Genomic DNA, 26,361 nt, shown 5'->3' with positions numbered 1-26,361 from the left:
TCTCTCTCCTCTTCTCTCTCTTCCAACTAAACAAAAATATACTACTTTATTCCTTATAGCCAACTGACTCAGCTCTATTGTACTTGCTCTAACTATGTATAATTTTTATGACAACTGGACATCCGTAAGATGACAACTATGATGACATAAATGTGGCAACTAGAAACGACGAAAAAAATTCAACGAAACATGTTAACATGGGATCTTATTTTAAAGGTCTCGTCGAGACGAACCTAACGGTGAAGACAAATCTTCAATCAAATTATTAACCTGTGAGATAAATTCCTTTTAAAATACGAAAAATACATTTAATGCGATGATGTAAGCATGAGGTAAAAGATTCTTGCATGCAAATAAGGTTGTGCAAGCCGCCGCATGGGAAAAGTGTGGTGCAACGCTTCTCCTTATATTTTCCCTTTGATTTTAGTGATCATCATGAGGTGCACCGAACTTAGGTGTAGCCACTACCTTTCCAAAAAAAAAGTTCATCCAACCGTATTCCTTGGTTCAAATGCATAATATTTTCTCTAGTAATTCTTCTTTCACATATGAATGTTATATGTCTCAATCGTGTACGCTCTTTTGCCTGGGTACATAATATTTTTATGTGTATTAGTAAAAATGACATGTTCTAATTAATAAAAATGCCATGGCAGATTACATATCCTCAATTAGCTAATTCCTCTAAAAAATGCCATGCAACTATTTTTCTACTCCCTCCGCTTCTAAATATAAGTCTTTTAAGAGATTTCACTAGAAGACCACATACAAAGCAAAATGAATGAATCTATATTCTAAAATATGTCTATATACATCCGTATGTAGTCTTTTAGTAAATTTTTAAAAAAAACTTATATTTAAGAACAGAGGGAGTAGAAAGCATTACATGACAGATTCACATTCATAACATCTTCCACACAGATTGTCCTACTTGTGGATTGGTGAAACCAGATATCTAGGCAAAGAACGTTCAGGCCTTGTTCGGTTGCGTGTGGATTCAAGAGGATTGAAGGAGTTTGAGGTGGATTTAAACCCCTTACAAGTCACAATATGTCCCAATCCTTGTCAATCCCCTCTAATCCTCTCCTCAAGACGATTAACCGAACAAGCCCTCATAGTTGCCATGTATTTTTTCTACTTATTAGCTAGCTACGAAAAATGTCATGGCAAGATTAGAGAAAGCATGGCAACTAGTTTTGACATGGAAAAAAGTGCAAACAAAAAAACTTGTATAACCTGACAGATTCACATTCAAATGTCTTCCCACGAATTTGTCGAAGAATAAATAGATAAAAATTGCCACCCCATGGACACACAAAATGCCATCCCCCTGAACACACAACAATGCCACCCCCTTGAACAAAGTTAGCTTGTTAAATAGATTGGTATGCAGGTTGTAAGGATGGTGTGCCCTCGTTTGAGTAGTTCAATCAGCTTTGAGAGAATTGCCCCGTTTCCCCATGGATGACACCCCTCCCACCATTAGCTGGAATGTGCGAGGCCTAAACTCGCCGGCGAAGCGTTCGGCGATCTGCGAGGCTGCCTGCGCGCAAAAGGTGGCTATCCTCTGCCTCCAAGAAACAAAAATTGAAACTTGCGACCGGAAGCTAGTTAGGAAAGTAGGAGGCCCGCGACCGCAATAATGTGTGGTTCTCCCCGCGATCGGCACTAGAGGCGGCGCATGCATCTTCTTGGACGACTTTGTAGTTTTTGTTTCTTTGCATAGCATTGGAATCTTCTCCATCACTACACACGTCAAAACAATTAGATCCTCTTAGACTTACTGGTTAAAAACAGTCTACGACCCTACGGACGATGCTCACAGAGAACAATTCCTCCTCAGGTTAGTTAGTTTTGTGCCACACATCGGAGATCCCTGACTTATTAACACTGATTTCAATGCAATTTGTGACGCTAGGAACAAGAGTACTTAAACCTAAACCATCGCACTATGGGTAGGTTTATTGCGGCAATCGACGTAGCAGCTCTCCGCAAAATGAAATGCAAGAATCACCGGTTTATTTGTGGCCACAAGCGTCGGCGCCCCACCTTCGTCAGCATCGACAAGTTTTTCTACAACCTGGTATGGGAATCGATGTGTTCCCTCGTCGCTGCTGATGGCTACTTCCACATCCTGCTCCGACCACTGCCCGTTGTTGTTGTCCGGTACATCACAACACCCTCCCCGCAACGCAATATTCGGGTTCGAAAGCTTCTGACCCAAGTTCCCAAGGTTCCAGGAGACGGTCGAGCATGCTTGGAACAGGGAGGTGCAGTCTCATTGTGCCTTTGCGCGCATCCGCATAAAGTTGAAAAGGGCGGTCTTAACCTGAAGATCTGGAGCAAGTCCCTATTTAGTGACGTCGAGCTGCAATTCCACATCGCAAACGAGCTTATCCTTAGGTTTGACGTTGCCCAAGAAACTTGACTGCTTTCTGCTGTAGAGTTCAAATTGCGTAAGATCCTCAAGCAAAGGTTGCTCGGTTTGGCGGCTGTCGAGTGTGCGAGGAAGAGACACGCATCAAGAATTTGCTGGCTGGAGACACGCGATGCCAATGCTTCTTTCAATGCCAAGATCAGATCAAGAAGGATAAAAAACTTGATTTTTGCGTTGGAAAAGGATTCGTCCATCATCACTGAACATTCAGAGAAGGAGCAGGACAACAAGCTAACAAGTCAAACTATGAACGTTCAGGCCTTGTTCGGTTGCGTGTGGATTCAAGAGGATTGAAGGGGTTTGAGGTGGATTTAAACCCCTTACAAGTCAAAATATGTCCCAATCCTTGTCAATCCCCTCTAATCCTCTCCTCAAGACGATTAACCGAACAAGCCCTCATAGTTGCCATGTGTTTTTTCTACTTATTAGCTAGCTATGAAAAATGTCATGGCAAGATTAGAGGAAGCATGGCAACTAGTTTTGACATGGAAAAAAGTGCAAACAAAAGAACTTGTATAACCTGACAGATTCACATTAGAGAGAAGGGGAGAGAGAAGGGAAGCGGGTTCTTCGTAAAGAGCTAGCTCTAGCACGTGCTTCTAGGTGATTTGTGAGAATGAAAAATGGACCATATATGATAAAAGTAATACTTTTTTATAGCTAACTATTATACAAACTAACTATAAAATGGACTATAAGATGGCTTATAGCCAGTTGTTGGCTATACTATTAACCATGCTCTAACCAGTAGTACTGGTTTATAATATATGATTTAAAGAGCTCCAGGCCCTCATGCGCAGCTCTTTGTCTTCCCATGTAATTTGATTTTATTGATCATCATGAGGTGCACCGAACTTAGGTGTAGCCACTACCTTTCCAATAAAAAAATGTTCATCCAACTGTATTCCTTGGTTCAAATGCATAATATTTTTTCTAGTAATTCTTCTTTCACATATGAATGTTATATGTCTCAATCGTGTACACTCTTTTGCCTGGGTACATAATATTCTTATGTGTATTAGTAAAAATGACATGTTCTAATTAATAAAAATGCCATGGCAGGTTACATATCCTCAATTAGCTAATTCCTCTAAAAAATGCCATGCAACTATTTTTCTACTCCCTCCGTTCCTAAATATACGCGTCAAAAATTAGCTAATTCCTCTAAAAATGGCTCCAGAAAAGGGTTGATCCTACAATCTCTAGTGTTAGCTAGACGAATGCTTATGAGAACGAACCTTCTCCTGCAACGACACCAGAAAAATGCTGCTAGCACTCCCCGGCAATGAAACTGAAGAATGTTGTTGATGGCTCACCAGCGTGTGGGTTTGCAACAGTTTTCGGGGGTAGAGTATTCGATCCAATTTGTTGGTTTGCACGTCAGGAGGTGAGAGTATACTCTCAAGTATTAGCAGCTGAATTTGTCGGATTCAACCACATCTGAAAGATTAGTATCTGCAAGCACAATAGTAACAGCAAAGTAACGAGTAACGGCAGTGTAACGAGCAATAGGAGTGGCAAGGAACAACAGTAGTGATAGCAGTAGCAAGTAGCAACAGTAGCAAGCGACAGTAGTAGAAACAGTAACAGCAGCAACAACAGAGCAAGACAAGTAACATCAGTAGCAACAGTAGTAGCAGCAGCAGGAGAGCAAGACAAGTAACAGCAGTAGCAACAATAGTAGCAGCAGCAGAGCAAGACAAGTAACAGCAGTAGTAGGACAAACTCGTAGGCAATGGGTCGGTGATTTGTTTGGATGATATTCATCATGCAACAGCTATAACACGGAGAGATATGTGGCTAGCTCCCGTTCGTCAATGTGATGTGGGCAGGCATTCCGTGTGTCGTCATACGTGCTTAGGAAAAAGGACTTGCATGACATCTATTGTCCATCCCTCCCGTGGCAGGGGGGTCCAAAAGGAAACTACGGGATATTAAAGTTCTCCTTTTAATAAAGAATCGGACCAACGCATTAGCAGTTGGTGAACACATGAACTCCTCAAACTATGATCATCACCGGGAGTGGTTCCGGTTATTGTCACTCCGGGATTGCCGGATCATAACACATAGTAAGTAACTACAACTTGCAAGATCGGATCTAAAAAACACATATATTGGTGACAACATAATAATTTCAGATCTGAAATCATGGCACTCGAGCCCTAGTGACAAGCATTAAGCATGGCAAAGTAGTAGCAACATCAAATCTCATAACATAGTGGATACTAGGGATCAATCCCCATCAAAACTAACTCGATTACATGATAGATCTCATCCTACTCATCACCGCCTAGCGAGCCTACGAATAGATTACTCACGAACGACGAAGAGCTTCATGGAATTGGAGAGGGAAGAAGGTTGATGCTGACGATGGAGACGATTTCCCCTCTCCGGAGGCCAAGACGGACTCCAGATCTGCCCTCCAGATGAAGAACAGGTGGTGGCGGCGCCTCCATATCAAAAACGCGATAAAAACTTCTCTCTTTATTTTTTCTAGGACGAAAGACAACTTATAGAGCTGGAGTTGGGGGCGGCAGGTGCCTGTGGGCCCGACAAGCCTACCCACCGCCACCAGGGGGGTGGTGGCGGAGCAGGGGCTTGTGGACCACTGGCCCACCCCCTGAGGTGGAACTTGGCACAGATATTTTTGATATTTTCCAAAACTGTCCCCCTTAAATTTTCAGGACGTTTGGAGAACTTTGATTTCTGCACAAAAATAACACCAATGCAATTCTGCTGAAAATTGCGTCAGTCCAGGTTAGTTCCATTCAAATCATGCAAATTATAGTCCAAAACAAGGGCAAAAGAGTTTGGAAAAGTAGATACGTTGGAGACGTATCACGGTGCGAACCTCCCTTTTATGCGGATGACGCGGCGGTATTTGTATCTCCCATCAAGCGGGACATTGACAACCTCACACCTATCATGAGGGGCTTTGGGGAGGTTACATGTGTAATAACCCAAGTGCACCCCTTTCCATTATGTAACCTTCCATGTGTGGCACCTTCCAACTTTGGCATGTCATGTGTTTGAAATGAAATAATTTTTGCTTTCCATCCCTTTTTGCATCATGGCATCATCATCATCACATCTGTGTGTTGCATCTTATTTGGTGAAGTGTGATGTGGGTTTTGTTGTGCTATGTGGTTTCTAGTGTGATGACCCCCACCTTATTCCTTTTCCCTTCCAACCATTGTTGCATCAAATAGGGAAAAACCCTCTTCTTCTTTTTATTTTAGAAGCTGTGATAGAAGTGCCTCCTTATGCCAAATAAAAATGTTGGAACTTCCACTAATATTCTGTTGTGGATTTTGAATGTATCACTTGGTATTCTGTGGTGTTTTTGCTTTTGGTAGTTTTTGTAACATAGAGCCCATGTTAGTTATATGTGTTTATTTTTGTTTGCTCTAAAATGCCAAAGCTTTTTTTATAAAATAGAGCCCATTTTTGTGTGTCCAAAAGAATTTTTATTTTCCTTTACCTCTCTCAAATCAGTGGTGTTTATATTTTCTTTAGCACCTGTTTAAAACAAAAGGAAAACTTTTGTTTTAACAGAAAGAGAGAGGTAGCCAGCCAGTTGGGCATCTCCCCTCTCCAGGCCTAGCCCACAGCAGCCGAGCAGCGCCTCCGCACCGGCCCAACTCTCTCTCCTCACGCCTACCTGCTCCGTCAGGTTCGCCGTCGCCTTTTCGTCGGGGACAACGAGCAGAGAGGGCACCACCGTCGCCGTGAGGCCTTCACAGACGTCGAGGCGGGCCCCCATTTATCTGGCTCGCAGCCCTAGGGTTCCCCCTCGCCCTCCTCATGCTGCCACCTCTCCTCCCTCTCCATCTCTTCTCCCTCCTGACGGTAAGTCTCTCCAAGACACAAAGGTTCACAGAGAGAAAACAAGTGTCACCGGCCTTCCCCTCTTTGTCGTCGCCGTCGGTGGCCTTCCTCACTCCGTCGGAGATGGCCAAGAGATCGAGGGTTGTCCTCTCGCTCCGTTCCCGGCGCTAGGAGCGGGCGGCCGCATCCCCGTCGGCGACCTCGTCCCCGCCATCGTCTCGGGAGGCTTCTTCACCGCAGCAGCTCGCCATCGCCCCGTCTTCTTCGGTTCTTCCTCGATGACACAACCTCCTCCCTCGATGGCAGTACCTCGGCTGCAGGCCGCGAGGCGAGCCCGTTGCCCCCCTCGTCAATTCCGTGCAGTAGGTGGCGCTGTCGCCAGTGTCTGCCATGGCCGACAGCAGCAGCTCGCCGTGCTCCGCCCTGCCGTGGCCGCTCCTGGCCCCGATGGTCGTCGGAGAGCTCGCCGACACCGTCGATCTGGCCTCTACCGGTAGCTGCAGCCGGAGCCCCTAGTGGTTAGTACTAGAGGGGTCAAACCCCTATGGGTACAGACCCCCTTCCTAGCGTAGTGGCATCGAGCCGCGCCGAGCCCCGAAGCGCCATGGGAGGTTCGATCTCCCCCGACGCGCTATAAAACCCCATTTTTTGCAACCTGCAACCCATGTTGAGGCACTCACAGTGGGCCCAGGGGCCCACATGTCATTCTCTTAGGGGCCCTGGCTCACTCCCAGTGGGACCTCCCTTTTTTTTTTCTGTATGTAACCAGAACTTGTCATATTTGGAATTTTCTAAATATGGAACCTGCCATATTTGGCATATGCCAAATTGGGCTGACGTGACTTATCTTTACCTAATAATAAAGAGGCTATCGCTTCCGTCGGAAAACCCACCGAGGTGATTTTACAAAAATGCCCTTACTGGTTATGACATTAAACTCGTAGTATATATTAAATATTTTTTTAAATACTCATATCTTTTAAACCGTAACTCTAAATTTAACATATTATACATGGAATTTGATTAGAAAAATATGTAGAATTTAAATATGATATTATTTTATCTGTTAAACGTTTAATAAAAATACTATCTAGGGTGCAATCTTAATAAATAAGTCATTATTCGTCTTTCTTTCATACCGGTACTCATCCGGGTTGGGAATGAACACGTCAACAAAATCAGGATTAGAGATGAAACTGAAGGTCACTTGACTGATTCTTTGTACGTATTAAATCTACATGCAAGCCGTGTTAAAATAGGAGACCTGTGAAATTTTGAACTGCATTTTTTAGGATAAGACCATCTTTATTTGTATCGTAACTATAAATTCTTAAATTATAGACATTTTTTATAAATTAAGAGCGTGTGCCGTGTGGTATTTCTTTCTCCCGTTGTAATTTTTGTTATTCAACCCGCGCTCCATCATTTATCTGCAACGCAAAAGGAAAAACGATTCGCTGCAAAAATTATACCCGTACGCATCGCCTCCTCCCGTCGACCCTGGGCCACCCTGGACTGTGCCCAGGCCGCCGCCACACCACTCGCCGCCGCGGCCGACCTCAACTGCCACCGCTGCCGATCTCAACCCACCCGCCTCCGCGGCCGTACCTCTCCCCGCTCACTGCCCCCGTTGCGGCGCTCGAGCGCATCACGTCGACCCTGGTCCACCCTGACGTGTGCCCAGGCCGCTGCCACACCACTCGCTGCCGCGGCCGACCTCAACCACCACTGTTGTCGACCTCAACCCACCCGCCTCCAAGGCCGTACCTCTTCCCGCTTGCTGCCCCCGTTTCGACGCTCGAGCACAGCTTCTGGATCAAATCAACGCGACATCTACAGTGACTGGGGATGATGCGTCTGCTTGATGCAGAACGGCGGAGGGAAGTACTTGCAGGTGGAGGCGGGCCTCCATGGCTCACACGGGGAACTCCGAGGTTATGGCGCGGCAACGGCGACTCCTTATGGCCAGATAGAGGCGCCTAACCCTTGCTCCCCTCATCGTATCCCCTCCTCCGGCAGGAACTCATCATCTGGTGAGATCCCCTCCTCATGCCTCCAACAGTGTGCCAAGCACCGGCAAGAAATTTTATTTTGTGGGGATTTGTTTGCTGATGAATGAATGTATTGAATGTAAGATTGTATTGTTGTATAGACAGAGAATGGAACACCACCTTCAGTTTGTCATCTGATCCCACATTCTCTACCCCATGAGTGAAATAAGATAGCAATCCATTGATCAATTCACGTAGCCTCTTTGTTTTGCTTTGCTTGTCCCGCTCAATTTCTCATCATGGTGGAATTAACAATGGGTACAGACCCCCTTCCTAGCGTAGTGGCATCGAGCCGCGCCGAGCCCCGAAGCGCCATGGGAGGTTCGATCTCCCCCGACGCGCTATAAAACCCCATTTTTTGCAACCTGCAACCCATGTTGAGGCACTCACAGTGGGCCCAGGGGCCCACATGTCATTCTCTTAGGGGCCCTGGCTCACTCCCAGTGGGACCTCCCTTTTTTTTTTCTGTATGTAACCAGAACTTGTCATATTTGGAATTTTCTAAATATGGAACCTGCCATATTTGGCATATGCCAAATTGGGCTGACGTGACTTATCTTTACCTAATAATAAAGAGGCTATCGCTTCCGTCGGAAAACCCACCGAGGTGATTTTACAAAAATGCCCTTACTGGTTATGACATTAAACTCGTAGTATATATTAAATATTTTTTTAAATACTCATATCTTTTAAACCGTAACTCTAAATTTAACATATTATACATGGAATTTGATTAGAAAAATATGTAGAATTTAAATATGATATTATTTTATCTGTTAAACGTTTAATAAAAATACTATCTAGGGTGCAATCTTAATAAATAAGTCATTATTCGTCTTTCTTTCATACCGGTACTCATCCGGGTTGGGAATGAACACGTCAACAAAATCAGGATTAGAGATGAAACTGAAGGTCACTTGACTGATTCTTTGTACGTATTAAATCTACATGCAAGCCGTGTTAAAATAGGAGACCTGTGAAATTTTGAACTGCATTTTTTAGGATAAGACCATCTTTATTTGTATCGTAACTATAAATTCTTAAATTATAGACATTTTTTATAAATTAAGAGCGTGTGCCGTGTGGTATTTCTTTCTCCCGTTGTAATTTTTGTTATTCAACCCGCGCTCCATCATTTATCTGCAACGCAAAAGGAAAAACGATTCGCTGCAAAAATTATACCCGTACGCATCGCCTCCTCCCGTCGACCCTGGGCCACCCTGGACTGTGCCCAGGCCGCCGCCACACCACTCGCCGCCGCGGCCGACCTCAACTGCCACCGCTGCCGATCTCAACCCACCCGCCTCCGCGGCCGTACCTCTCCCCGCTCACTGCCCCCGTTGCGGCGCTCGAGCGCATCACGTCGACCCTGGTCCACCCTGACGTGTGCCCAGGCCGCTGCCACACCACTCGCTGCCGCGGCCGACCTCAACCACCACTGTTGTCGACCTCAACCCACCCGCCTCCAAGGCCGTACCTCTTCCCGCTTGCTGCCCCCGTTTCGACGCTCGAGCACAGCTTCTGGATCAAATCAACGCGACATCTACAGTGACTGGGGATGATGCGTCTGCTTGATGCAGAACGGCGGAGGGAAGTACTTGCAGGTGGAGGCGGGCCTCCATGGCTCACACGGGGAACTCCGAGGTTATGGCGCGGCAACGGCGACTCCTTATGGCCAGATAGAGGCGCCTAACCCTTGCTCCCCTCATCGTATCCCCTCCTCCGGCAGGAACTCATCATCTGGTGAGATCCCCTCCTCATGCCTCCAACAGTGTGCCAAGCACCGGCAAGAAATTTTATTTTGTGGGGATTTGTTTGCTGATGAATGAATGTATTGAATGTAAGATTGTATTGTTGTATAGACAGAGAATGGAACACCACCTTCAGTTTGTCATCTGATCCCACATTCTCTACCCCATGAGTGAAATAAGATAGCAATCCATTGATCAATTCACGTAGCCTCTTTGTTTTGCTTTGCTTGTCCCGCTCAATTTCTCATCATGGTGGAATTAACAATGGATGGGTTGATTTCTCAACAAAATAGGATAGGACTGACTACATTAGTTAGTTAGCTTATTATTTTAATAAATGAAAATGATTATAAAAAGATTAAAAGTGTGTGGTATTTTTTTCTCCCGTTGCAACGCACGGGCCCTTTTGCTAGTAAATCAAATAGGAATTGGGAGTGATTTTCATTTCTGTTTTGTGGTTGTTTTCTCCATAGAAATATATAGGTATGATTATGATTTTGGGGTAGAAAAATCCAAGGAATCGAATGGTATCATTGGATTTGTCTTTTGAGCAAGTTTGCAAAAGTGATATTTTGTGATGAGGTGGCATTTTGTGAATTTTGTAGTATTTATTCTAGGCATGCTTTGGAGTTAGTGTCAACATGAAAGTGCTAGTGTTTTGAGGGTACTAGGCCCTGATATTTTTGTTTGCCATGATAAACTTGTAGATGAGTGGATACCTTGTTGTTAAGTAGCTAAGAAATTATTCCAGATTCACATGCTAGAATTTTTGTAAGTGTTGGGGACTATTATTTTCTTCCCTTGTTGTGATGATGATCCCCATGGATATGTTGCTCTTTTGAGTTTGCTCAAGTGACATGATTTGTTCTGCTTGATATCCTCTACAATTTGGTGCGTCAAGTTTGTCAATAGGGTCTTGCATCATAGTTTTATTCATTGTCAAAGTTGCTATGCTGATATAAGTTGCTCATTGTTTTACTTGTTTTCTCTCTCTAAGTGTGAGATTTTGTAGTTAATTTCTTTCCATGTTAGACCGGTGCTATTAAGTATTGTGTGGGGATTTAGCCCAAGCTCACTGCTAGTGTTTTGAAGTATATGTTGTCCTCTATCATCCTCTTAAGGGCCAGTTCTTTTGTTGGCTTCTAGAATAAGCTGGAATAAGCTACCTCTACCCTGCTTGTTTTAGAAGCCCAACCAAATTTATTTTTTTAGAAGTCTACTAATTAAGACTTGACTAGTAGGCTTCCAAAAAATATGTTTGGTTGGGCTTCTAGAAGCTCAAAAAAGCCACCAAAAGAACTGGCCCTAAATTTCATGCCATGAGGTTTGCTGTAGCATAGTATTTTATTGCTGTCAATATGCTTCAGGTTGTTAACTGCCAGTGAAAATCTGTGATTTTCACTAAGTCCTGAAGTGTTATAATTTTTGCCATGTTTAGAGCTTGGTAGCGAGAGATTCTTGCACCTAGTGAATTAGCTATTGGTTAGGTGTTGTTGTACTGTTTGAAAGCTTCAATTCCATGCCTTGGTTGAATTAGTCGGTTGACTGTAGCTACTATATTTCTTTTGAACAAAGTGGTACGATGCTGTTAGTGGACAGATTGCTTGCTATTTTGTTTTGGGCTTTGTGTGAGTTGTGCTTGACGAAATTGCATGATTTTTAGGTCCATTCCACCTGGAAGTTTGTGCTCAGTCCAGTGGCAACCTTGGAATCCCAAGAGGATGCCCATAGCCCGTGGTATATTGTTGTTTTGTCTCCGTAGCCTTCCGTATCTTGTTTTGTGGTTTCCGAGAGTTCAGTAACTCGGTTCGCGATGTTCTTTATATGTTTTTGCATCGTTTTCTCGTGATGCATCCATTTCTACCATGTTCATGCATGTCTAAATAATTGAACTTGAGGTTCTGTACAGAATGCTAATAACTTAAGAAATGCATGCAAAGATGACTAGTGTAGCAATGCCATGTTTTCCTTTCATGCCACACCCATGCGTCATATTGTTTGTAGCATTGTTACTTGCTAGTGTTTATTGGATGCTTATTTATTTTGGGTAGCAGTGGATGCGGAGAACGAGTGCGAGGCTTCCATCGAGTACGTTCAGAAAGAGCAAGAGCAGTTCTAGTTTGAAGATCCAATAGGCAAGATGATTATGACGTGATAATGTTTCTAACTTTGTTATGCGTAGATGAATCATTTCCACCTTTACTTCTCGCTGCCTACCACCTGAATATTAGGCCTTGATACATTGCCATGAAAACCTCTAACCCTTCACCTTCTAGCTAATATTGTTTGGCTAAGTTAGTGCTTGTTCAACCATCTTATAGCATTGCTAGTTGCAGGTGCAAGCTGGTCCATGTGATAACATGGGCAATTTGATTATCATATTATTTAATGCTATTTAATTAATGCGCATGTATACTTTGTAAAAGGCAGAAGGCCTGACCTTATGCCCGGTGATTTGTTCCGCTTTTGCCGCCTTAGTTTCGGCTACTCGTATTTTATTCCATAATTGAGCGCTCCTAACACGCTCGGGATTGTTATGGGGACCCCCTTGATAAATCGTTTAGTCTTAAGGCTTGTATGGCAAGACCCAATTTTGGTACTATATTTGCTAAAAACTTAATAATTAAAATGCATAGGGAATATCTACCCCGAGGAACTTAATCAACCCTCCCCTGGGGCCAGTGCTCCTCATGAGTGTTGGTCCAAACTAGAGCACTGTGCGGGGCCAACCCAGGAAAACTTGGAGATCTCTATCTGGCCCTGTACACTAGCTTCTCCGTCGTGTCATGAGACTGAGATACGCGACTCTTATCGGGTTCGTCGACACGTGAGGTGGTCTTGCTGGACTTGTTTTACCTAAACAATATATCTTGTGCATCGGGTTTCCGGTGATGCTTTGGGCTAACTCAGAGTTGAGGTTTTCCACTAAGAAATCCTAGGAGATCATGAGTTTCGTGATCGAGACTTTCTATGTAGCTTGTGGTAATTTGTGATGGATTGGTTGGAGCACCCCTGCAGGGTTAAATCTTTTGGAAAGTCGTGCCTGCGGTTATGTGGCAAACATGGAAACTTTGTTTAACACCCGGTTCTAGATAACTTGAAATAACTTAATTAAAACCTGCCAACTGTGTGCGTAACCGTGACTCTTTCCTTCAAAGCTTCTTCTCTGATGGAGAACACGATGGGGTTATGAGTGACTTAAGTAGGTGTTCAGGATCACTTAGTGATTATTCTTAGTTCACGACCATCAAGCCTAGACCACTCAAACTACTTCATGTTCTTGTAAGTTAGCCACCATAAATGCTTAGTGCTGCTGCAAACTCAAACGCATACCCCATCCTCACCCAATAACTTGGTTAGACTCGCTATCATGGTCATGAGATTGCTGAGTCCTTGTGGCTCACAGATTACTACAACCACCTCATAGGTACAGATGCAGCAAATCCAAATGCTTTCGATGCTACTCAGCCGGAGTGGGAGTTCGACGAGAGCAGTGGTCGTATGTACGTGACGTACCCCAACGATTAGAGGACCTTGGTCGTCTCTTGGGCCCAGCGAGGCGGGAACATTGCTATTTTGTTGTTTATCTTGTCCGTAGTCGGACCCTGCCTTATGAATGCTTGGATAAATGTTGAATGGATTTGTAAATTAATTTGTGGCGAGTGTAAGCCAACTCATATACTCATCTCTTCTTGTATGTAATGCAATGTTTACCGTTCTTGCGAAATGCTTAGATGCGTTCATTTTCCCTTTTGAGGCCTCGTCCCCAAATAAGGAAAGAGTCGCATCTTGGAATTTACAACATGCCTCTGTTCCAACGTCCAAAAAAGCTCAGTTGTGCCCATCCTTTGCAATCACATTGATCTTCAGCAAATTCTTCAGAGCATGCCTGCTACACATGCCAGTGTTCCACTCAAATACCTTGGGCTGCCACTCTGAGTGCGGCGATTTAAAAAGGTGGATTTTCAATACCTTGAGGAAAAGGCGGCCGGAAAATTGATTACTTGGGAGGGCCAGAGCATCACTACCATTGGACGTACAACACTTCTCAGATCGGTCATCTCCTCCCAAGCTGTGTTCTCCATCACTCCCCTAATTGTGCCTTAGAATTCGTTGGACAACCTTAACAAAATTGAGAGCCTTTCCTTTGGTCCAGCTCGGACAAAACAACGGGTGCCAAGTGCAAGGTCAACTGGAAGGTGGTCTTTCGACCAAAGTAATATGGTAGCCTCGGGGTACTCAACACTGACAAGTTTGCACATGCTCTGTGACTCCGGTGGCTATGGTATGAATGGAATGAGCCGCGCAGATTATGGGTTGGCCTTGGAAACCCGTGCAGCAAGGAGGACATCAACTTCTTCTACGCCTCAACGACAATCATCATTGGGGATGGCGCAAAAACGCCTTTTTGGGATTCCCCTTGGCTTCTTGGTCGCAAAGCTAAGGATATTGCACCACTCATCTTTGAGGCATCAAAAAGGAAAAATTGGAAGGTCTGTGAGGCTCTTGGCGGGAATGCATGGATTTTCAAAATAAATCACAACACGCTTGTCTCCATCGCTCACATTCGAAAAATTTTCATGCTTTGCGCACTCCTGAATGATGTCCACGTTCATGAGCAAGCCGAAGATATCATCATTTGGAAGCATGCGAACGATAGAATCTACACGGCGGCCACTGCTTACAGGGTTCAATTCCTAGTCATGACCCTCTCCCCCTTGGATCGCATGGTGTGGAAGGCATGCGCACGTCCAAAGGTTAAATTTTTTGCGTGGCTCACGTTGCAAGATCGAATTTGGACCGCCGATTGTCTGGAGCGACGTGGGTGCCAAACTGTGGCCTTTGCAAGCTTTGGAATAGGGAGCAAGAGACGTGTAACGACCAAAATGCGGTCCTTTCCGATCTGGGGGTCGAGGCCCCGAATAGGAAAGAAGCGCATCTAAGTGTTTTGCAAGCAAGTAAACATAGCACATAATAATAAATAAAGTAGACAATCTGGGATTCAACTGTCTTCTTATTAAAAACACAGAGTACAACGCAGATACAATCAATGTAGTTCCGGTACGGACTACAAAACAAGGAAAATGCTATGCTACCCGCTGCAGGCCCACGATCACGACTACGGCTCAGTCCTCTGGATAGTTCACGTAAAGGCGATCTGTCTCCTCGTCGTACTGCCACGCCAGCTGGGTGCCGTCGGGATCATCTGCCTCTGGGGTACCTGTACCTGCTGGGAGTTTCGGAGGAATCCGTGAGCCACGGGGACTCAGCAATCTAAGACCTTGGTGCCATAACTAGTCATGTTATTGGGTAAGGAAGGGGTGAAGTGTTTCAGGCTGCTGCATCCTAAGGTTGAATAAGTGGCTAGCTTACGCAAAGGAGAAGTGACAGTGTTCTATACTAACGATCGTGAATACTTGATCAGAAAGTGATCCTGAACACCTACCTACGGCATTCATAACCCCACCGTGTTCCCGATCGAAGAGAGATCTTCGAAGGGACAGTCACGGTTACGCACACAGTTGGCATATTTTATTAGTTTATGTTTAAGTTTTCTAATACCGGATGTTAACAAAATATTCCAAGTTGCCACATAACCGCGGGCACGGCTTTCCGAAAGATTAAACCCTGCAGGGGTGCTCCAACTAGTCCATCACAAACGAACACAGGCCGCAAAGGCATCCTCTATCACGAATCTCGTGATCTCGTCGGATTCCTTAGAGGAAAACCTCAACTCTGGGGAAAACCAAAGCCTCACCGGGGTTCCTATACGCAAGATATACCGCTAAGGTAAGACAAGGCTAGCAGGACCTCCCGCCGTGTCGACGACCCTGATAAGAGCCGCGTATCTCAATCTCAGGACACGCCGGATGAGCACTGCGTACGGTGGCCTGATAGACATCTCCCGAGTTGCCCCGGGTTGGCCCCGCACACGACTCAAGTTTGGACCAACGCTCATGAGGAGCACTGGCCCGGGTTGTTGATTAGATTCCTCGGGGTAGCTATTCCCTATGCAGTTTATTATTAAGTGATTAGCAGATTAAATCCAAAGTTGGGTCCTGCCGGACAAGCCTTAACACTACGCGATTTATCAAGGGGGTCCCCATAACAACCCCGAACGTGTTAGGAGCGATCATTATGGAATCAAACACCGGTAACCGGTAACTAAGGCGGCAATAACGGAACAAGACACCCGGCAAAAGGCTAGGCCTCCCGTCATTTACCAAATATATAAGTACATTAATTAAATAACAGAAATTAACATAATGATATCAAGCTCATGGCAACTCATGAGTTATAAACACCTGCAACTAGCAATGCTAACATTAGTAGCTGAGCAAGCCTACCTAGCCATGCAAGTTTGCTAGGAAAGAGTAAGGTGTTTAGGCTCATGGCATATGAAGAGGCAATATATTTTCAGTGGTAGGCAGCGAGCAATATGACGTGGAATCGAAACTAGCATAACAAGTCTAGATATGGGATCAAGGTCATGTCATCTTGCCTATGATATCCTCAGCTTGGAATGGTTCTGGATCGTCCTGCACGTACTCTCCTGACTCCACGTAATCGGTCTCCGCTCCCGGTGCTACCCAACACAAAATAACAGCCAATGAACAGAAGCACCACAAAATGCAACAATCACATGATGCATGAGATGAAAGTTGAGCATGCACCACTATTTCTAACACTAGCACAAGCAGGATAAACTACAACAAGTTCCTGGACAGAACTTTGTACTAAACTATTTGTACATGCATGGGAATGATATGAACGGATGCATCTCGTGAAAACGGTGCAAAACCATATAAGGAACTTTGCAAACGGAGCTACGGATCAACGGGAATCAACGAAACACGATATGAAGCCCTACGTGAAAGATTCATCACCACTCACACAATTGGCACAAAATATGGTGTTCCCAGGTTGCCAAGACATATATTAACCCAACATGAATGAAATGGAGCAAGGTATAACACCCCAACAACAATTGAACACAAACTTCGAACAAAATGTCAAAACTACGCAATCTGCCAGTTTCTGCATCTTAGCTGTTTGTGAGCAACATGCAACATAGCTACAGGTCTTCAAATGTGACAAATAATATATGTGGCTGTTGCCAACCAAGGACACTACAATCTCCATCAAGAATCACAGCAAAAGGAATTAAACTCTAGAAGATACAAGGCCACAAACTTTCCCAAAACCATCAGTTCTCAGGGACTTAGTGAAAATTCCTGCACCTGAGTTTCTGTTTCTGTTCTGAAGCTTTTTGACAGCAATCAAAACACAAGCTACTGGGCTCCAAATGACTTGAAAATTGACAGGAAGCTTCACAAGCATCCCAGGTTCAAAACACTAGCACTGAAATAAGTCCAGTTCTCAACATAATGACCAGCACAACCTTATCTACAGAGGAAGAAAATGTTTTCAGCATTCCAGACTTAGTGAAATTTTCAGAGTTCAAAAATCTGGAATTTTCCAGCCACATGCCCACTTTGTCTAGGCATAGTTTGCACACACAAGTTCCCAAGAGGTGTTTGTCACCACTATGGTGTTGAGCACAAACCCCTACTACTACACACAGAAATCCATGCCTTTGGGCTCCATCTATATCATGGAAGCAAAGCCCAAACTTTCAACAAAATGAAAATGCAAATCCATAAGGTATGCTTTTAAGATGACAATTACCTAGGAGAGTTTCATGTGCACAATGACAAAGTGACATGGGGGTTTGAACCCCATGTTTGTGTCATGCATATCAACAACTCCAACACACACAACTCCTCACAAGCACTAGCATCAAGCTCACACAAAAGAAAACTTTAAATTAACAAGAGAGTATGCACACCCCCCACATATGGGCATGTGATGGTGCACACTCTCACAAGCACCACTAGGATCTTCCTAGTATTCATGTCATCCTCAATATGCGACCACCACAACAATCCACACCTTCACACGCTAGCGTGGATAGTCACCTAGATCTTCACATCACACCAAAACATGTGATGAGGGGGAGGCACCCACATCAAAGTAACTCCATGCAAAACAATAAAGCTACAAGTTCAACTTAGCCCACACCAAAGTTCACAAGCTAGGGCTTTGCAAGATTAGCTAGGGCAACTGATCACCTCCAAACACTACACCCATATTTGTCAAGGCATCTAGCATCATGCCCTTAACAAGGTTGGCTCCTCTTCACTAAGGTACAACCACTATAAACATCACAAGCTAGCAATAATATTTATCACCCCTAGTGTGCAAAACATACTCACAACTATATCTATTCCACCATTCTAGCAGGAACAGGAGCAATCACCACTACGTAGGAGTTTTTTTAAAAATAAAAAACAACAGGGAACAAAACTGATAAGACACAAGTGTAGGAGTTAGGAAAACAGGAAATAAGTAGGCAGGAAAAAGAAAAGAATGCAAAAAAAAACCGAAAAGAAACAGGGCTGCTGGGATTCGAACCCAGACCCCTAGTGTCCAGCACCACACACCCACGCTACGGCGCTACTTGTTGACAGGAGAAGGGAGATATGCAAGGTAAGCTGTCTGCACTGCCACTGACCCGAAGTAATCGAGGAAAACAAACAAAAAGGCGCCGAGGGGGGGACTCGAACCCACGCCCTCCTACAGGCGCAAGTTTATGCCAGCACAACACTACCATCGGGCTACGGAGGGGTATCTGACAGAGGGGGATTCTCATACAGGAATAGATACCTGAAATCGCCCTCTGCCTGTCTTCTGGGAACGACGGAGACAGGGAACTTGACGGCTATCCTAGCCGACGTTGCTAGCTGCGCTTCCGGCGATGAGCTCTTGCACACGACGAACAACCACCTACTCGGGAAGGAACCGCCGCTGCTGCTAGAGCACGCCCGCATGGCGCCCTAGACTGACGGAGGAACCGCACCAACACTACACTGTCGCTCTGCGTCTACCGCGACCGAGGCGACAGGAAGCCACATAACCGGCGACGAGGTGGTTCCCATAACCACGACGCTGCTGCTGCGAGGGGGGAGGAAGCCCTCCTCTGCGCGGCACCCCCAAGAACGCGTTACTTGCAGAACAGCCGCTACGACCGCATCATTTAACTCGCTGCTGCCACGAACAGAGAACGCACGCACACGACGGAGGTCCGAGCCGCTCCGCGGAGGAGGAAGGAAGGGGGACGCGCGGCCTCACCTTGGGAGAAGATGGGGCGCCGAACGGGGAGGAGGAGCGCCGGACCGGGGAAGAAGACGCCGAAGAAGCTCCTCCGACGTAGACCGAAGCAGGAAAGAAGTTCGCCCGGTTCGCCCCGTTGACGAGGACGAGCTCGACGGGGGGGGGGGGGGGGGTCGCTCCTCGGGGTCCTAACGCCGGGAATGGGACGCGGGGACTCACCCCGAGCCCCCGGACATGGCGGCCGGTGCCGGAGACGACGGATCGGCGGGTTGACGGAGGAGGCGCTGCACCCTCTCTCTCTCTGCTTCCTCTCAGAAACTTACCAGGGAAGAACGAGGGCAGGAGGGAAACTGGCGGCGCTGGGGGGGGGGGGGAACGGAGAGGGAACCCTAAGGCGGAGGAGGAGGGTCCCGGGCTCCTTTTAACATCTCGGGAGGCGAGCTCGAGCCACTGAATCAAGGAGAGAATGATCCAGAGGTGGAGCGCACGTCGTACAGGAGTGACGTCGGGAGGAAGAAGGAAACGCTCGCGAGTGGGCTCTGTCGCCAGGGGGGGAGTCCTACTGGGCCGCACGGGAGAAGTCATAATGGGCCAGGGAAGGAAACAACACACAGGAGGCTTAACCAACAAGATTGATTGAAAAACAATTGCACCCAGGAAAGGGAAAAGAAATTATATTACCCAAAATGACTACTGGGTTTTTAAAAAAAATAAAAGGAAAAATCCTGCTAGACATAAGAGACACTGACCCAATAGGGAAAAATAGGAAAGCAATATTTGGTGATGTTTGAAATAAATGCAAAACAGTAATTAACCTACTGTTTTGAGTTTATTTGCACCACTAAAATCAAAGAATCAAAATCAGAAAAATTACACCCCCTCATAAGCACATTTTATCTAACCACTAGACATTTTAGAATCATCTTTGGGAAGAAGGAATTTTGACAAGAATAAAAATAGGAGGGAAAAGGAGTTTAAAAGGCAAGAGCTTAAAAAGACTAGCACACCCTCTACTACATCACACACACCATTATCACATGCATCACAAGGTAGTGCACAACCACCACTTAACCCTAGCAAGATCACATGCACTCTCAACACCACACACTACTCCTAGTAACTTCAAATGCAACATGATCATGGCATGCAATCATAAGCTATGGCAAGGCATGATATGCTATGCGAGCATGCAAGGGAAGTAAGCACTAGGGAACACACATGAATTCAAGGCACAAAATGATATCATCAAGATCTCTGACAAGGTGCCCCACATGGAAGGTTACAAAAAGGGAAAGACCTACACTTGGGGCATTACAAGACGAGACCCACCTATTCTTCAAGTGTCGATACATGATCCGGCTATAGAAGTCTATCATTGAAAAGGTGGGGCTCGCGCACATGGACACATCCGTATGGCTCTTGGACGAGTCCGTCTATGAGTGGTGGGATACGAGAACCGACAATTGCAACCCCAATCGGCAAGCTATGGCCTCCCTCACCATGCTTGTCTCATGGACCATTTGGAATGAAGGAAATGCACGGGTGTTCCGCCACAAGAGTTCGTCACCGACTACCTTGCTTTCCTCCATTATAGAGGAGGCCAAACCGTGGGTAACCGCGGGAGAGAAGAAATTAGGGAATATTTTTTTGGACGAGTAATTGTCATGCCGAACTTGTGAATGTGTTGTAAAACTCTTAACTTTATTCTCCTCTTATTTAATAGATGAGGCAAACTTGTGCCTCCGTTTCGAAAAAAACAAGTACCTCAAATTACATAGCACCAGCCTGTATAGCTTCTCTACATTGTAAGGGGATCAACATTGTAGGCTTGTAGATAATAGAAATCATTAAGAATACAGATAATTGAAAAGTAGAAGATGGTCCTAGTGGTTCGATAAACAGAGGTGTGTTGACCTGGAATGTCAACAAACAGGTAATGCAATTAGGACACAACCATTGGATAGTCGAAAGAATAAAATGGAAAAGTAACAGAACACATTTTTTGTCAGAGCATAAAGGCTTCAGGCTTGTGTCCAATATGTCCTGAGAACCATGGTGTACAGATAAATCAAGACCATGATTGATTACTTAGTATCTGGAATCACATAAACAATACACACGACACTGTTTTCTTGAGTTGGCTGTGCACACATATTCAAGGACACAAAGAAAGGGAAAAATAAACTCAATGTCATATTCAGCTCTATAGCATTTCCCAGCTAGCATAACGAAAGTACATCAAAAGTTTTCGTGTAAAGCATTGCTATTTGAAATCTAGCACGCTAGTGAACTCAGCTTACTGATTTTAATATGTATCATTAGATCAGAATCATAATCTGAGAACATGAAGAGATGAGGTATGGAAGCCCACAGAACATATTTACCTCGCCGACAGCCATTGCAGATCATCGAGTGATTTTTTTTCACAAACCAAAATATAATCAGACTCCAAAGGAGCCAATGCTTTTGAAGATCAAAAGTATAATCTGAAAACATGAAGAGATGACACAACCCATGAAACCAATTTACGTGGCCGGCATCCACTGAAGTCTGAAGATTGTCAAGTGAATGTTACCCAAAACAGAGTATAATCAGACTGAGAACCGGGAGTTCAGGATGAACAACACCTGTCAAATCTGAGATTGGAAAGACTTCATAGCTGTTGGAATAGAAAAATGAACATAGAGGGGAACCATAGCCAAAAACCATAGAGGGGATCAGATGGAAAAGAAAAATGAACATAGAGGAAAACCATAGCCAAAAACCATAGCTGTTGGAGGATCATCTGGGGAACAGAAGAGCCTCAAGCGATGAAGCATGAATATATACAGGCACGTGGAAAATCTTCCAACTTACTCCATTAATCGCCGGCGGTGAGTGCCCCATCTTGTTCGGAGCCGTGGCACGGTCGGGAATCGGGCTAAGGCGTCATCGGTCAGAAGTCAAAACACAGCGCGATCGCCATGAGCCATCCTCGACCGAGAATCAATAATTCTGTACTTAATTCTCATCTAGTAGATGTGAATTAGTAGTGAAACTGAAAACAATTCAGTGACGACTCGGGTTAAAGATACCGCAGTTCATCTAACCATCATCGAGCCACGTGGTTCGCAAATTCTTATTTAGATGAGAATTAGTGAATCCGAAAAGAATCCGATGACGACTCGGGTTGAAGCAAACAGCATACACGCCCGCGGGGTTGGTCGCCGGTCCGAGTTAAGCAAGAACAAGAAAGCGAAAACACGTACTGTACGTAGTATTATTTCGATTAGAACTCGGACACGTTACCCATAGGCGGCGATTCACAAGAGGCCCGAAACCTTGTCGGTTCTGGATTGCCCAAGGCCAAATGGAGTACCATATAAGGCCATCAGATCATCCCTGTTGACGTGAGCCTCCCCAGCACAACCATCCTAGCTAGGCTCATCTCCGGCGAGCGACTCACGAGGGCGTCCATCTCGACCTTCGTGCTCAACTTCGAGGAAAGGATGGCAGTGCACTACAAGTACAGCAGCGCCCGTGGCACGTTCTCCCTGCCCCTTGCCGCGCCTTCCATCTCCGTCGGCGACCTGAGGCGCCTTATCATGGAGACAGGCCGCTCTGGTCATGGCCGGACACGCGGCCGGGGTCCCAGGGAGACCATAACGATCTCCAACGGGCAGACCCTTGAGGAGTACGCGGACGACAACGCATTGGTCCTGCGTAACTCGACGGTGGTGGTGGCGCGCCGAGTGGCTGGGCCTCCGGCCGATACCATCGTGGCTAGGCCATACGACGAACCCCCTCTATGCCCGAGATCGAGGCAAGTCGGCGGTGATCCATCCTCGTACTCGGCCATGAGGTCGGCCGGAACAGAGGAGGACGAGGCTAAGGCTATCAGCGCGGTGATCGACGGCGCGGAACCAAAGTGGGAGGGCTCCTATGATCACCGTGGAGCAGCGCACAACGGGCGGGCGCCGCCGGCCGGGTACGTGTGCCACAGGTGCCGCGTCCCGGGCCACTTCATCCAACACTGCCCCACAAACGGCGACTCGAGATTCGACTTTGGAGGGACTCCCGTGGTTGCCCCTCGGCCGGTCGACGAGAGCAACGACGACGGCTTCCCGGCGGATCTCCACTGCAAGATTTGCAAGGAGGTGATGGCCGACGCGGTGGTGGCGAGCAAGTGCTGCTTCGGCAGCTTCTGCGGCCGGTGCATCAGAGCGCACATCGTCGCCAACTCCAAGTGCGCTTGCGGGGCCAAGGCGAGCGCGGACGATCTGGTCCCCAACCTCACGGTGCGCACCACCATCTCCAACATTCTCGCCGCCAGGGCCAGCAGCTCTTCAGGTGGAGCAGAGAAGCAGAGGAGCTCCGTCTCAAGCAACGAGGTCGCGGCGTCCACGCATCAGACTCAAAGTCCGGCAGCATCGCAGGGGAGCAGCAGCATGAGCAGCCACGCGTCTTCCAAGAAGGGCGCCACCTTGGAGTCGGAGCACAGCGAGTACGCAAGCAAATCGACGTCGGCTCCAGCGGCGCACGAGCCAAGGAAGAAGCAGGAGACAACGGACACAGCGGCCAGCCATGTCGATCATCAACACGGCTTCAGCGTTCCCTTCGCCCCGGCGTGCTACGATCCTTTTTTTGGTGGGATGCCGTGGTCGGCTGATCCTTCCATGTACTACGGCCACGCCGGCATGCCCTACGCTTACGGTGGCGGTTATCCGATGGGGTCGCACCATGTCAACGCCATGGGAGGCAACATGACAGTGCCACCACCTACGCGGAATGACGGCGGGCCGTATGGCTACCCCGGCAGGAAGAGGACGAGCACAGATTATGAGGATCAGAGCTTCAAGAGAAGGTGCGGTGGAGGCAGATCACAGGCCGCGTTAGTTTTGACGTAGTACAAGCTAGCTGCAGCCCAACTGCCCAATGCAGAGATTCTGATAGGTTTTGTTGACTTTTCTAGTGATTCAAATGCCTTTTGTAATGTATAACCGGTAGTACTGATTTATGATTTAAAGAGGTGCAGGCCCTCGTGCTCTTTGTCTTCCCATGTAATTTGATTTTAGTGATCATCATGAGGTGCACCGAACTTAGGTGTAGCCACTACCTTTCTAATAAAAACAAATGTTCATCCGATCGTATTTATTGGTTTAAATGCATAATATTTTCTCTAATAATTCTTCTTTCACATATGAATGTTATATGTTTCAATCGCGTACACTCTTTTGCCTGGGTACATAATATTTTTATGTGTATTAATAAAAATGACATGTTCCACTTAATAAAAATGCCATGGCAGATTACATATCCTCAATTAGCTAATTCCTCTAGAAAATTCCATGCAACTATTTTCCTAGAATGCATGACATGACAGATTCACAGATTGTCCTACCTGTGATTGGTGAAACCAGATATCTAGGCAAACATTGTTCATAGTTGCCATGTGTTTTTTCTACTTATTAGCTAGCTATGAAAAATGTCATGGCAAGATTAGAGAAAGCATGGCAACTAGTTTTGATATGGAAAAAAGTGCAAACAAAAAAGCTTGTATAACCTGACAGATTCACATTCAAATGTATTTCCACGAATTTGTCAAAGAATAAATAGATAAAAATTGCAACCCCATGGACACACAAAATGCCATCCCCCTGAACACACAACAATGCCACCCCTTGAACAAAGTTAGCTTGTTAAATAGATTGGTATGCAGGTTGTAAGCAGAGGCGGTGCCAGGATCCTAAGTTTGTGATGTCACGTTAGCTTGTGTAGTCAATTTCTTGAAGTAGTTTGTTCCACAGTGTAATATACATATCCATGGTGACTTGATTTATCAAATTCCTGTGTAGTCATATGACTACACAGCTAAAACGTGGCTTCACCACTGGTTGTAAGGATGGTGTGTCTGTCGGTGTCAAAACCGATGAATCTCGGGTAGGGGGTCCAAACTGTGGATCTTGGATCGATGGGTAACAAGAGACAAAGGAGACGATGTTTATCCAGGTTCGGACCTTCCTGATAGAGGTAAAACCCTATGTCATGCTCTTGTTTATATTGATGATGTAGTATCGAATACATAGTTGATCTACCTCGAGATCGTATGTTGTGGTCTAAAACTTAGTAATAATGATCTTAACGTGCCCTATGAGCTAATGACCTCTAGTTTATATGGATACCAGGGGTACTAGGGTTACACAATGTCGGTTACATCAAGGAGAAAATATGCCGATTATCATCTTAACTTGGGCGTACACCAAGGCATCAGAAAAATCCATTTTGGATATGGCATTGTCTCGTAATTTGGCCTTCAATGATAATCACAAGACGGCCCATAAGTCTGGCCCATGAAAATAGATCAGCGGTTCGAGGACCCCTTAGTTCCGAACTCCCTCATTGCCCTCACTTTAGTAGTTCAATTAGCTTCCAGAGAATTGCCTTGTTTCCCCATGGATGACACCCCTCCCACACTAGTGGAGAAATGGCAAGCCACAACTTACGTTGGTGGGGCGTCTTTTCTGGCCAACGCCGACACTAATATTTTGAAATAGTGCTGGCGTGGGCCAAATTCGTATGCCATAGCTATTAGCTTAGTGCTGGCGTTGCACATTAGCTCCGGTGTTGCGCATTCAGACACACTAGGCCCACGCCAGCACTGTCGGCTCTCGGTGCAGTAAAAAACTTTATCCGTCCTCACTCTCTCCACCCTCAACTCCACTAGTCCTCTCTCCTCTCGATCCCCGCCGTCGCCCCGCCCGACGCCCGACGCCGCCCGTCGTCGCCCCGCCTGACGCCCAACACCGTTGCCGCCCCGCCCGCCACTGCCCGCCCGCCCTGATGCCCGACGTCGCCCATAGACCTCATCTCCTTGGGACTGGTATATATGTTGCTATCTCTGTTTCTTTTTTATGCTAGAATGCTAGATTGCTAGAAACTAATTCACCATGATAGAGAAAACTAGAATGCTAAATTGCTAGAAACTAATTCACCATGATAGAAAAACTAGAATGCTAGATTGCGAGAAACTAATTTGCCATGATAGGAAAAACTAGATGAATTTGCCATGATAGACATAAACTGTTGTACTACTAGCTGTTTAGTCCATCACTACTACTAGATTGCTAGAAACTAATTCGCC

At 45.9% G+C, this 26,361-nt stretch overlaps 1 protein-coding gene across 1 annotated transcript; it reads left to right on the top strand.

Moving 5' to 3' along the window:
• The first annotated feature begins 22,729 nt into the window (after window positions 1-22,729).
• LOC123440367 (E3 ubiquitin ligase PARAQUAT TOLERANCE 3-like) lies at window positions 22,730-24,127 on the top strand. The gene has a single exon (XM_045116937.1). The coding sequence runs from the start codon at window positions 22,730-22,732 to the stop codon at window positions 24,125-24,127; it is 1,398 nt and encodes a 465-aa protein (XP_044972872.1).
• Window positions 24,128-26,361: the final 2,234 nt, after the last annotated feature.

The sequence above is a fragment of the Hordeum vulgare genome, chromosome 3H, assembly GCF_904849725.1.
Source record: "Hordeum vulgare subsp. vulgare chromosome 3H, MorexV3_pseudomolecules_assembly, whole genome shotgun sequence".
NCBI lineage: Eukaryota > Viridiplantae > Streptophyta > Magnoliopsida > Poales > Poaceae > Hordeum > Hordeum vulgare.
Note: the sequence above shows the minus strand (reverse complement) of the source record. Positions and strands in the feature narration are given on the sequence as shown.

Excerpts from the sequence above, each read along its gene's own strand:
- LOC123440367 (XM_045116937.1), top strand. The coding sequence starts at position 22,730 with ATGGCAGTGCACTACAAGTACAGCAGCGCCCGTGGCACGTTCTCCCTG.